At 36.0% G+C, this 14,576-nt stretch overlaps 1 protein-coding gene across 1 annotated transcript; it reads right to left on the bottom strand.

The window, feature by feature from the left end:
* Window positions 1-340: 340 nt before the first annotated feature.
* On the bottom strand, window positions 341-14,575 carry LOC306848251 (AMP deaminase 1-like). Its single transcript, XM_079382693.1, has 15 exons — window positions 14,379-14,575; window positions 9,403-9,568; window positions 7,996-8,101; window positions 7,380-7,545; window positions 6,578-6,797; window positions 5,801-5,930; window positions 5,524-5,718; window positions 5,100-5,231; window positions 4,859-5,022; window positions 4,654-4,780; window positions 4,050-4,213; window positions 2,853-2,973; window positions 2,575-2,748; window positions 2,363-2,473; window positions 341-850 (listed from the first exon to the last, which is right to left on the bottom strand). Exons 1-15 carry the CDS (start codon window positions 14,398-14,400, stop codon window positions 695-697), a joined length of 2,154 nt encoding a protein of 717 aa, XP_079238819.1. The 5' UTR covers window positions 14,401-14,575; the 3' UTR covers window positions 341-694.
* Between the last annotated feature and the right edge of the window lies 1 nt (window position 14,576).

The raw sequence follows: 14,576 nt of genomic DNA, 5'->3' as shown, positions 1-14,576 counted from the left end.
GAATGATGTTTGCAAGCTACAGATGGGAAGATGTTCAGTGAATATTGATTGAGATTTCATATTGTTGCTTACACAAACCTCTTGTATGACTTTAGAAGACTTGGAATACAGTGAAATGGGTATGGATTACTTTTATGATAGTTTTTTTTTTTTTAATGGTAGTTTTTATTGTAGTTTTGATGTCCCTTTTAAAGCCCGACATTTTATGAAAAAGGACAGCATTAATATCTTTTTTTGCTCAAAAAAAGTTATTTAAATTATAGCAAATTATGAGCAAACAATGGCAGCATTTTCAATTATGTGTGAAATATAAAAATAAAAATCAGAACACTGTATATTTTAAATATAGATTTTGTTTACTGAGTCAACTGTAACAGGCTTTTTTCCCAAAGCACAACCACACACACAAAAAAAACACAATACAATAAGTCACAAAGGAGATGTAAACTTAGTTAATTGTAAACCTGACCTACAGATCAGACATAAGACAAACTGAACTAGCCAACGATGAATCAGAGTCCTGTGTACAAGAAGACTCGGTATATGTTCTGAAGTGTCATTTCTCATTAAGATTTAGGCTGTGTTTCATGGATGTTATCTCATGGGCTTCACACTGATGATAACATAAATGTCGTTGGAAGTGACCATTTAAGAAGAGTGCAGAACAATCCACTTTTCATATGTGCATGGTTGTTTAGTCAGCCATCATGCCCTCTCTAATGAGGTCCAGCTCATAGCACAGGGTCTCGTAGCGGTAGGCCATGCGAATCTGAGCCAAGTTGGTTTTGCGGATGTCATTGCCTTCAGGACCGTCCTTCAGGTAGTTGGCACCAAGGAAGTGAATCTTTTCCTGTTTGTGTGAGGAAAAAACATCATGTTGCAAGGTCAAGTCACCTTTATTTCCATAGTGCTTTATACAATACAGACTGCGTCAAAGCAGCTTCACAGAGACAGGAAAACAGCAGAATCAATTATGGAAACCCAAACAAAGCAGCTCTAAAAGACAATAGTGTCGTTTTTTTAGGTTAGATCAATATCAGTCTGAAGTTCATGAAGTTTAAAACGAGATCAATTCAGATGTAAACAGTTGTAAAAAAAGGCAGCAATGTTGTTATTCAGTTCATATCAGTTCAGTGTAATACTAGTGAAAGATGCGACTCGGCTGTAAAGCAGCTCTACAGAAGATGATGGTACTGAAAGCCAACAAAAACACTGCTCAACTCTCTTTAGATGTGTAAATCCCAAAATTATTAAAATGGAATTATTCATTATTAGATATGGAATCATTACATTCTTGCTTTTAAGTGTAAAAAGCCCCCAAAACATTTAGATCGGTGTTGTGATTGTTACCTAAAAGTAGAACGTATCAAAATAGGTTTTTTAATTAAAAAATAAAATAAAATAAAATATAGAAATATGAACTGAAAATCAGAAAAATCAGAAATGTTCCTTCGGCAACTAAATGAAATAAAATATGTTTAAGTTGAAGTAGAAAAATGACCAAATAAAACTGATATAAAAAAGCTAAATAAAAATATTAAAAATAAACAATAATGGCGAAAAGAAGAAAGTTACTGAAACTTGAATTAAAATGAAAACTGAAAATATAAAAATAAAGATTTGTTCAAAACATTAATAAAATAACTGATTAAATTTAGATATATAATTTTTTTAATCTGTTATTTTAGTATTATTTATAAATATGTTAATTCATATGAGCTTTAAAGTAAAGTTAAGAAAATATAAAAATAAATATAACACATACACACACACAATATAAAACTCAAAAAACATGTATTACAGGGTTACTCATAAATATTTTAGCAGCAGTAGCATTACCAAATGGAATTGCTAAAATAATTATAGGTTACACTTTATTTTGATAGTCCACTTTAGAGATTCTACTAACTGTAAGTAACTACATGTCAACTAATTCTTATTAATTTGCAACTACATGTCTACTAACTCTCAGAGTAGACTCTTAGGGTAGGTTTAGGGTTAGTAGAATAAGTTGACATATGCTTGCAAAGTTTCTGATAGTCAGTATGTTGTATGTTGCGGACCCATCAAAATAAAGTATTAAAAGATATTAAGCAGACAGTCTACTAATACTCTAAAGACTGCTAGTTGACATGTAGTTGCAAAGTTACTTACTGTTAGTAGAATGTCTAAAGTGGACTATCAAAATAAAGTGTTACCTAATTATATGTATATGTATCTGTAGTGACACAATAAAAAAAACTTTAACATTTGCTATATTCTAAAAGAATATAGCTTGGGTCTAGATCAGTAAAATTATGCATATGAGAAAAAACAAACAAATAGGAATGTTTTAGTGATGTGTTTGGTCAGGTGCCCTCACCTCAGCAGACAGGCCGCTCTGGAGAACACTGTTTCTGGCAATCTCACACATGTCACAGGTGCTGAGCTTGAACACCTGGGCTGCAATGGCATATTCCTCCATAAGGGGCTCCTAGTGATGCAGGATTCAAATAAATGCACAGATATCATATGAAAGGAACAGAGGGAGGAGAAGCAACTAATTTGTACACAAGAAAAGGGGTGAAGCCTTACCTTAGTGTAGTGGAACTGCATGGGGTCATCAGTGGACAGAGAGACCATCAGTCCTTTCTTGTGGAACTCCAGCAGAGGGTTCTTGTTGTACTCTAGGAACAGACTGTTGTTGCTGAGTGGTGACATGGCAATGGGGATCTGAGTCAGGTAATACAGATACTGCAGGACAGGGCTCTGTGGAACGTGAGGAGACAGTGAGTGTATTTTGAAAGACAGAGAAAGTGTATGGGGTAAGGTGAAATGTGCCCCCTAATGGTCAGGGTAAATGGTGTATTAACCTTCTTGAGGTTGAGACCGTGAGAGATGTTGTCTGCAGTCATGAAACAGGCCATCAGGTGAGTGACAGCTCCAGCTTCACCACAGTGAGGTCTGAACTGGAATGTGTTCATACCTCTCTCCCTGGACGCCACAAACACACAGCACATAGTAAATTGCATCTTAGTGCAACTTTTCTTATATGTGACCCTGGACCACAAAACCAGTCATAAGGGTCAATTAAAGTAATAAATATATAAATAATAAATAAGCTTTTCATTGATGTATGGTTTATTATGATAGGGCAATATTTCGCTGAGAACTATTTGAAAATCTGGAATCTGAGCGTGCAAAAAAATCTAAATATTGAGAAAATCGCCTTTTAAGTTGTCCAAATGAAGTTCTTAGTAATGCATATTACTAATAAAAAAAATAAAGTTTTGATATATTTACGGTAGGAAATTTACAAAATACCTTAATGGAACATGATCTTTACTTAATATCGTAATGATTTTTATCATAAAAGAAAAATCTACAATTTTGACCCATACAAATGTATTTTTGGCTATTGCTACAAATATAAAATATTTGAAGATATCAATACCTTTCTTGAACAAGGATGCATTAAATTGATAAAACATGACAGTAAACATTCCACAAAAATATTAAGCTGCACAACTGTTTTCAACATTAATAATAAGAAGAAATGTTTGTTTGTTTGAGCAGCAAATGATTTCTGAAGGATCATGCAACAGTGAAGACGGAGTAATGATGCTGAAAATTCAGCTTTGCATCACAGGAGTGAATTACATTTTAAAATGTATTCAAATATAAAATAGTTATTTTACATTATAATAATATTTCACAATATTATTGCATTTTTGAGCCAATAAATGCATCTTTGTTGGGTTTTTCAAAAGCATTAACAAATGTAAATAAATGCCAATTTTACTGTTCAAAATAATTATTTTCAGCTAAAATTTTGGACTCCAGTCGCTTAGAAAAATAACAGCACACCTCTCCCTGCAGGCTGTGCAATTAGTGGTATTATTCATGTCAATGAGACGAACAGTGTGGGAAGCATTACACACCAATGTTTATTACATAGGGTTTGGGATGGAAGGAAACCCCTATTTTTGGCTGTAATGATAGTAGCAAGCACAGCAATTATCCAGTCTACAAAGCTGCTTGCCTTTTATGTGTGTTATTGAGATACTCACTTGCGCAGCTGGTTGAGTCGGGCAATGTTTGCATACATGTAGTAAATCCAGTAAGAATATGATGGGTTCTTCACAATGTCCCACTCCTCAGGTTTGGGGCTCTTTGTGGAAAACATGTGACCGCTGTGTTTGGACTCATCATCCACACTGTCAAAGGCAGTCACCTGTAGAGAGACAAAATGCAGAGATTAAGGGGTTAACAGGCTACAGTAATATTGTGAACTTTTATTATATTTTAAAATAACTGCTTTCTAATTTAATATATTTTAAAATGTAATTAATTCCTGTGATGACAAAGATGAATTTTCAGCATCATTACTCCAATCTTTAGTGTCACATGATCCTTCAGAAATCACTACAATATGCTGATTTGTTGCTCAAGAAACATTTATTATTATTATTATTATATTAACAATGAAAACAGTTACTTTGAAAACATTACAAATGTCTTTCCTGTCATTCTTGATCAACGTAATGCTGAATAAAGTTTTTTTTTTTTAATTTAAAAAAAAAATCTTACCGACCCCAAACTTTTGAACGTTAGAATATATGGGACAAAAATTTCCCATGTATTACTATTACTATATTTTCCAGATTCACTCACATGCTTCAAGAAGACACTAAGCTCTGGGTTGGAGTTTGGGTCAATAGTGGCCTGGAAAACAGGGAGGAAGATGTTTTCCAGCATTTTTCCAAAGTGTGGCACAAAGTTCCTGCCTCTGAAAACATCACTAAAGGGGGACAAGAGATAAACTGTTAGTACAGTTTCCATAAAGACTGAGTGTGAGAAGTGAAATAGGTTCACATACTAGATCCTGGGCACTTGAATCATCCACTTGAGCTGAGGAGAAAATACTCTGTGCTTGTTAAACCAGCTTGCAAGCTTAGTCCACTCATCAGGGTTACAGCCATAGATGGACAGACGGGGCTCTGCGTACTGGTATCTGGCATCCTCCAGGTCACTAGCAACTTCCTGTGAGATTCCAGAGATCACGGCTGATTTGATTGGTTTCCGTAAATCAGTAACGCCATGGTTCACCCAAGTCTTACCTTAATAATGGTGGCAAAATACTCTCCGGATATGTGGTTCTCAGTCTTCATATAAAGATCACGCAGCTCACTGGCACCCACAGGGTTGTACTTGGCATTGAATTTATCAAAACGCTGGAAGGTTTGTCGGCCCTGCATGAAGTAGAGTGAGAAAATCATAAATAACAGTTCTTGTAAGCAATTAGGAGCACTAAGAATGCTGTCAAATCAGCTGAGGATACGCTGAGAGGATTTTGTATCCCATGTGATGGCCTAAAAATAGAGGACATGACAACTGCATAATGAGCACTGCATAGTGCTAGAAGGATACTTTGGCACATTATTTCTAGTTCTGAACTTCTGTGGTGATTCTCTATATATTTTCCTCCCTTGTCTGGGTAACCAGTTCCTGAATAACCTGTGTGAGGTGTTGTGTGATACTTACAGCATGAACATCCAGGGAATCGACAGTCAGGTCATAGGGGTGCAGGTTAAGAGATGCAAAAAGCTCCTTCATGGTCATTTCCTTGCCCTTCACAGCATGCACCACACGGTCCGCATCCACACGGTAGGACTTCTTGATGAAGCGGAGGAGATGCTTCTGGTTCATGCAGGCAGCAGCGTGGATGTGAGTATCCACCTACAATAACAACAACATAACTGTCAGAATTTGTGGTAGTCTGTAAATTATTTCAGTATAAATGACATATTGGGAGTCATACCTTTCTGCAGTTGTAAAAGTCTCTGTGGGGATTTTTCTTCAGCTCTTTCATTTCCTCCATCTCGTTCAACATCTCATGCACATTGAATTTTGACATGAGGAACTTCAGACGACGATGAGTGTATGTCTTTCTGAGAAACAAAACAATAAGAGCATAAACAGCCATTTTATTGTCTTTGAATTCAACATTATGCAATATCATAAGTTTGAGGTCAGTAAGAGCTTTCAAAGAAAATATTTTATTTAGCTAGGATGCATTAAATTGATCAAAAGTTTTCCGTTTCAAATAAATGCGGTTCTTTTGAGCTTTCAATTCATGAAAGAATCCTCAAAAAAATCTAAATATTAAGCAGCATGACCATAAGAAATGTTCCTTGAGCACCAAATCAACATTCAGAATGATTTCTGAAGGATCACTGAAGACTAATATCTGCTGAAAAGTTATATTTGCCATCACAGAAAGAAATGACATTAAAATAGACAACAGTTATTTTAAATAATAACACATTACTGCTTATACAGCATTTTCGTCAAATAAATGCATCCTTAGTTCAGATAAGACACTTCTTTCAAACAGATTTAAAAATCTTAGCGTCTCCAAACTTTTGAATGGCTGTGAATGTGATATAATATAATAGTTAAATATGTACTGTAACATTAATTTAATTTGACTTTTTAAGCATATTTATTTATTTTTTTCTCCAAAAACTTGGATAGTGACATGAAATGGAAAAAAAAGAATATTGAATGTAGATCTGCAGTGACTTCGTGAACTTACATTGGGCCCTGAGCAATCAAGGCGATGAGGAAGTTCATGTCGTCTATGAAGGTGACAAGATCTGGACCGGGGTGGTTCAGAGGCTGGTGTTTATCAGCAGATGCTGCATCTTTGTAGACATAGATAACACCATCCTTCATGCGAGCGACGTAGCCGAGGGTAGGTGGGAAGTCCTTTGTGCAGAAAGGATCCTCGCCAGACTTAGGAGGAGAGGTGAAGACTGCAACACAACAGTTATGTTATATTTCACTGAATTCAACAAACACAATCATTCTTCAGTTACCAAACCAATGAAATATTAAAAAAAGAAGTAAAAGTATTAAGTCAGCTATGTTAAAGGGGATAGTTCAACCAAAAATGAAAATTCTGTCATTAATTACTCACCCTCATGTTGTTCCAAACCCGTAAGACCTTTGTTCATCTTCGGAACACAAATTAAGATATTTTTTGATGAAATCCGAGAGCTTTCTTACCCTGCATAGACAGCAACACAACTGAAGTGTTCCCAGACCCAGAAAGGTAGTAAAGATGGTTAAAATAGTCATGTGACATCAGTGGTTCAACCATAATTTTATGAGGCTACGAGAATACCTTTTGTGTGCAAACAAAAATAACTTTATTTAATGATTTCTCATCTTAGAAAGAAATATCTTAATTTGTGTTCCGTAGATGAACGAAGGTCTTACAGGTTTGCAACGACGTGAGGGTGAGTAATTAATGACAGAATTTTAATTTTTGGGTGAACTATCCCTTTAAATCAAATATTTATGTTTTCATTGTGAAATTCTGTTTCTGTTATTACCAGGGTGCACTTGATCTTCAGGTTTCCACTGCTCTCCTTCAATCTTGCGTAAAAACTGAGAGGGAGTGTTGGGGAATTTCTGGTAAGACAGCCTCATGTACTTCTCTCTGATGGTCAGGGCACGGTACAAACCCTTACAGGCCAGCTCAAAGTCATCCATGGTCACCTGCAGAACATTCAGGAAGGGTGTGATTCTGTGCAACACTAATGCTGAATGTTATGTTTCAAATGCTTATATCTCTGAGTGGAAATGTGATATGTTGGCAAATGTATATGGAGTCATAGAGTGCGCTGACTGGATGATGCTATATTTAAAAGTCACAATGTCCTTGACGTCATGCCAGGGTGGATGAGTTTGAATCTTAGATAAGAGTAGGTAAGAACTGATGACTACATGTGAAAAGCGAATTACTGAACTGTCTTAAATGCCCTTCCTAAATGTCAAGATATATATTTCAGAAACCCTATCCACTGATGGGCTCCACCTGCTAAGATGGAGAGACCCCTTGATCTATTTCAGCTGGCCAGTTACCTGCAAAGGGCAGTGTACAAATCAAAATTTACATAACACGTACATGTTCCAGTCAGTTCCTGGAAGTTATATGTTGGAACGTACCCCAGCAGCATAGTCACCAGTGATGGACACTCTCTGGAAGTGTGGGACCTCCAAGTAGGTTGGTTTATCTTCTAGAACAGGCTGAGTGCGACTGAGATACTTCTTACTGTGCGGGGATTGGTTAAAGATTAGGTTAGGGTGGACCTTTTTCACAGATTATGAAGTGTTTATATTTCATTTACAGCATATTTAACAGTATGCTTTGTTTTATTTGATATCACATTCTGGAATAGGGGAACAGGCCAATTTAAATCAAATCAATGACCATTTCCAGGGGCTAAGACTTCAGAACTAGTTTGACCAACTAGCAGCTGCCAAAGGGTAATCAGTCTTACTTTTCCAATACAAATAGGACCAATCTACCTTTTCATAACTGAATTATAAAATTATGAAAAAAAGAAGAAAAAAAATTTAGATGACTAACTTTTTAAGGCAATTTATAGACAATTTATGCAACCGGCCCCAGGTGTAATGACCAAAGAATCCAAAACGCAAGCTTTGGGGGATATACTAGCCTACAAATACAAATTACAACTAAATCAATTATTTAATAGCAGTTTAGTCAAATGCGTTTTCGTTTAACAAATGTTGTACACTCACAGGTGGAGACTTCAGTAGTATCATTGGCCTAGAAAAAGATTGCGGTTTATTCAACATAAAAGGGTTTTCCCTTTAGTGATAGTAGCCATGTTGAGACTACAGGCAAGTATTATTCACTTAACTTACAGACATTAATTGATTTGAGTAGACGTCATGTTTAGACTTGATGAGTATACATTGCTGTTAAATACAGTACATTTCAAAAGGTTGCCAGTACCCTAAAACTTTTTATGCGGCATCCTAACCAATAGATGTCAGAATAAAGTTCTATTGTATCAACTAGCAAAACAATTACCTAATAATTTACCTAAAGGGATAGTTCTCTCAAAAATGAAAATTCTGTCATTAATTACTCACCCTCATGTCATTCCAAACCTGTAAGACCTATATTATATTTTTGATGAAATCCGAGAGCTTTCTGACTCTGCATAGACAGTAACACAACTGAAATGTTTCCAGGCTCAGAAAGGTAGTAAGGACATCATTAAAATTTGTCCATGTGACATCAGTAGTGTACTGCAATGTTATGAAGCCACAAGAATACTTTTTGTGCACAAAAAAAAACAAAAATAACGACTTTATTCAACGATTTCTTCTGTTCTGGGTCAGTCTCCTCCGCCATTGCCTGTCTATGCAGGGTCAGAAAGCGCTCAGATTTTTTCCAAAAATATCTAAATTTGTGTTTCGAAGATGAACGAAAGTCTTACAGGTGAGTAATTAATGACAGCATTTTCATTTTTGGGTGCACCTAACCCATTAATTAAAAGCTTGTAATAAGTTATATAATTGTATAACTTGTACACTGACCGCTTCTCCTTATCATCATTCTCGGTTACATGGTAGGCCAGCTCTTGGTTGAGGATAGGACAGTCTTCAGCCACATCAAACAGGGATATCTCGTCACGGACATCATCATCTTTGGTCTCCGAAGCAAACACACGCTCCGCAAATGCACGCGTGCGATCGTCCGTCTCTGATGACCAAAAAACAAAGCATGCACCACACTGGTTTTAGTGCAAATTCATTATTTAAGGAGACAGCAGCCAATCAAAGCAAAACAAAAGTGAACAATCAACTTGTACTTGTATAAAGCATCCAGATGGTTATCCTTTAGACATTTTTGAGACTCTCATTCTAATGTTGAACTTTCTTATCAGAGCATGCTTTTGGGAAAAGAAAGACACTTTTTCAGAATGATTCAACAACTGAGTCACTGTGACCACTAGCTGTGATGGAACAAAATCTCCCATGCAGAGATGAACGAAACTATGACAAATTCATTAAGCCAAGACACATTTCACCTACTAACAACAGCACAACCCAAATCATAACTTAGAAATGAACAGATAAGAAACTATGAGTCCTACATCTTAAAAGCTTTTTAGGAATCATATAAACATGCACAGAAATACACAACTTATTCATTTGTTTGCTTATGAACTAAAGTGGGGTGCAAAATGTTTCTGAATGAATACTCATTTTTACTTGCGCTATTTGTTTTCATAATTTCAAAAAGAAGTTGAATAACATACATTTTTTCAGAGTCTTTCTTGGTATTTAGTATGTCAATGAATACAACAGTATTCAAGCAAGAAAATCTGTACAAAGGATTTGACATCAATCTTACAAGTTTACTTACTTCATTAGTGACCTTAAACAAATTATTAAATATTTTAGTTGTTTTACTTCATAACATTTTTTGGCTTACATTTTGCATGTTAAGTCGTAAAACTTATTTGTCTCAGATTTTTTGGACCCCATTGTACAACCTGAATTCCGGAAATATTGGGACGTTTTTTCAATTTCAATAAAACGAAAACTGAAAGACTTTCAAATCACATGATCCAATATTTTATTCACAATAGAACATAGATAACATAACAAATGTTTAAACTGAGAAATTTTACACTTTTAGTCACTAAATTAGGTCATTTCAAATTTGCTACAGGTCTCAAAATAGTTGGACATGAGTTGGAGCATGGTCCAGAAGCGCTTCGTGTCCTGTGGGCCAAGGCTCATTTAAAATGGATTGTTTCAAAGTGGAAGTGTTCTATGGTCAGACAAGTCCAAATTTGACATTATTTTTGAAAATCACGGATGCCGTGTCCTCCGGGCTAAAGAGGAGGGACACCTTCCAGCGTGTTATCAGCGTTCAGTTCAAAAGCCAGCATCTCTGATGGTATGGGGGTACATAAGTTATAGGCTATGGGCAGCTTGCATGTTTTAGAAGGCACTATAAATGCTGAAAGGTCTATAAAGGTTTTAGAGCAACATATGCTCCCCTCCAGATGACGTGTATTTTAGCAGGACAATGCAAAACCACATACTGCAGCTATTGCAACAGCATAGCTTCGTAGTAGAAGAGTCCTGGTTCTGAATTGGCCTGCCTGCAGTCCAGATCTTTCAGCTATAGAGAACATTTGGTGCATCATTAAACGAAAAATACGTCAAAGACAACCACAAACTCTTCAGCAACTGGAAACCTATATCAGGCAAGAATGGGACCAAATTCCAACACCAAAACTCAAACTCATAACCTCGATGCCCAGAAGTCTTCAAACTGTTCTGAAAAGAAGAGGAGATGCTACACCATGGTAAACATGACCCCGTCCCAACTATTTTGAGACCTGTAGCAGGTATCAAATTTGAAATGAGCTCATTTTGTGCAAATTTTTTTTAACTTTCTCAGTTTAAACATTTGTTATGTTATCTATGTTCTATTGTGAATAAAATATTGGCTCGTGATTTGAAAGTCTTTTAGTTTTCATTTTATTCAAATTTAAAAAAGATCCCAACATTTCCAGAATTCAGGTTGTATATTTTCACTTAAAACAAACAAATGAATAAAATATACAGATGGATATTTGAAGCAGTTTTAATATGCCAATCTCAGACAGGTTCCTGTATACTTACTCCCTTCTGATTATTCATTTCCACAGAATGGGCAAGGAAGATCCAAAACATTGAAAAGAAAAGGAGGTTATAGGTTAGAATGAATTAGTAAGCAACACATCGGAACTCTCATTTTATTGAGTCATGAATTTTACAATTAAGACAATTAATTAACAATTAAGGTTTTAGATAGAAAAGAAATTGGTATGACTAATAAAGGTAAAGTAGAAAGTACAAAATCATATATATATATATATATATATATATATATATATAAGAACTCAAGTAATGCTCATCACTGTGAAGTTTTCACAATCCCAGGATTGTCGACATTGTCAAAAGAACTCAAACAAGGTTCGACATTTCACTATTTATAATTTTTTTCCTCACACAATGGCAAAATTTTGTTAGTGTTCACTTCCCATGATCATACAGTTTTTTTTTGCTTTTTTTGGCTGGTCTAATCAAAGTCAAATCATGGATGAATTTTGGTCCTGTGGGGCCCTCTTTTGTCACAATTGCAATACATATTGAACAAATAACAGGAAATTTAATCACAAATTTGAAAACTAAGGACACATCTCAATCAGCTTCCTACTTGAGCAGTCAGTGTACTGATTAGGGAGCTGGCCATTTAAAATAGAAATAGTCCCAATCAGTGTTCCAGTATGTAGTGCGCATGGCTCCACACCAGTGCAGTGCCTGAATTTGCTTACACAATATACTGATCCACACCATAGGGAACTGAATAAAACGCAACCTAATGCTCAGCTAGAGGTCCAAATTACTACTGGCCCAGACCACAAAAGTATAGTTCACCCAAAAATGATAATTTTGTAATTTACTCACCCTCATGTTGTTCCAAACCTGAATGAATTTCTTTCCTCTGACAATATTTTTGGACTTCTAAAAGTTTTTTTTTTTCCAGCATTCCTCAAAATACCATACCACAAATACCAACTTGAGGGTGAGTAAATGACAGCTATTGCTTTAAGTTATGGATGTGTTAATGTCATGGACAATTTGTTTATACTAAATAATACTCAACATCCCCTATTCCACATTCCTCTATTCTAAAACCACCTTCAAAAATCTCACAGTGTATCCACCTGGAGTTGCATGGACAATCTATTGAATACGGCAATATGGGACTGGTACTGAGATTCCCATATCTACCAGTTCATGCCCTTTCCAAACACACAAACAATCATCCGCCTGATTCCTCCCAATACTTACGCTTCTCCTCTGCTCGGTTAGTAACGTGCCCATCAGACATAGGACAGGATTCAGGTAGAGAGGGGCAAACGAAAAGTTGCGGTCACAGACAACACACATGGACCAAAACAGAAAATTGTAAGTCATCACATTAAGTGTTATTTACACAATTCACTAAACTAAATAGGAGAAACAGTTACAAAATCACACCCACCATCCACCATTGGTCAGACAAACACATGGTCCTGCCCTAAACTCACACCATAAACCAACAAATGACTTACTTTCTCCTGTGCAGCTTAATAATAGGCAGACACAAAAGTATTAACATCTATTAAACTACACGTTTACCAGTATAAGACTCAAGGGTCTTTTACATGGGTGTGAAATCATTCCTCTCTGAAGCTCAGCCAGTATGTGGCCTTCCCTTCTGCCTCGAAATGATAGTGTTTCTATTCTTAAACCTGTTGATATCAGTGACTGATATCCTATCACAGTCTACAAATTTAAATTGCACATGGAAAGCAGCATGTCTAGCAACGCAAGTCTGAAATCAACCCAATATCCTACTTAGAAGAACAGAATACAGCTATGGTCATACGTTTACACACCCCTTACAGAATCTGCAAAATGTTACGTTTTAACACAAGTGTGATATATATATATATATATATATATATATATATATATATATATATATATATATATTCAGTATGCCTAAAGCCATTTTAATTTACAAAAATGACCCTCTACAAAAGTTTACTTACGCTTGATACTTAATATTGTGTTTTTTAGGTTTAGAATAGTTATTTGTCTACTGTTTTTGTCATTTTTATGATTCCTCTTATTTTGTTAAAATGAACATTTTGCAGATTCTGTACTGTGCATGTAAACATATGACCACAACTTGAGGTCTTGAGAAAACAGGAGACAAATATTTCTGATGTAAAAATTTACTTTAAATGAGTTACGGCATGTCAAGCACCAGCATGACATTTGAGTCACTAGAATCCACTGACTAGCTAAAGGATCTCTTGCATTTTATAGCAAGCCTCTATGTGCTGTAACTAATAAGTCATCAAATCCTCACTTATAATAAGCCATAACAATCTTCTACATTGCCACAGCTGCAAAAAAGCATCAGTGCAAACCCCTGCATGAATGCATAAAAAAAATGATACAGATTGCACTCCAGTCTATATCTAAACGGAACAAATCAGCCTAATCACAGGTGTTAATGAAGCAATATCACAGGCCTGAAAACCTAACACTTCTATTTTCATTCAGCTGCGGTTTATTAAAACATCATGGGGCACAGTTGAAGAACACAACGGCTGACAGTTGCTCTTTTCTTTTAATTAAAGTCCCTATATCCACACCTCCAAAAATAGTTGTTGGAATACCTAACCTTGCCTAGTATACAAGCTTTCAAGAGTTGATCGGCAGAAATAACCATTCAGACTGACACTCCCATTCCTAGATTACGGTTTCTGCCGGAGACCACGATGGTGTCCAGATCTTATGCAACACATTCTTTTCTTCACAAAACCTTGCATACACATCAGTTAAACTGTTATGCTCAATTTAATGTAATAAAAACCTAATTTCATAATATGTTTTGTTAAAATCAAATCTTTTCTTTGTGTGATTGATTCAGGTGGAGAATGGACACTCACCGGGCACAGCGACTTTGGGCATGTTGGCTGCTGGTTCTGACACTATCACTCTTGCTGTAGAAAGCTGGCCGGTCCGACACTGCTCCTCGGTACTGGGGAAGTGTGTGGCTGGACACTGCACCGGGGCAATATTAAGCAGTGGTTGCCCACTGTAACCAGAGCGGTGTACTCGATATGAGGGGCTTGAGACTCCAGGTT

Source organism: Barbus barbus, assembly GCF_936440315.1.
Source record: "Barbus barbus genome assembly, chromosome: 28".
NCBI lineage: Eukaryota > Metazoa > Chordata > Actinopteri > Cypriniformes > Cyprinidae > Barbus > Barbus barbus.
The sequence above is the reverse complement of the archived record's forward strand: the minus strand, read 5'-3'. Positions and strand labels throughout refer to the sequence as shown.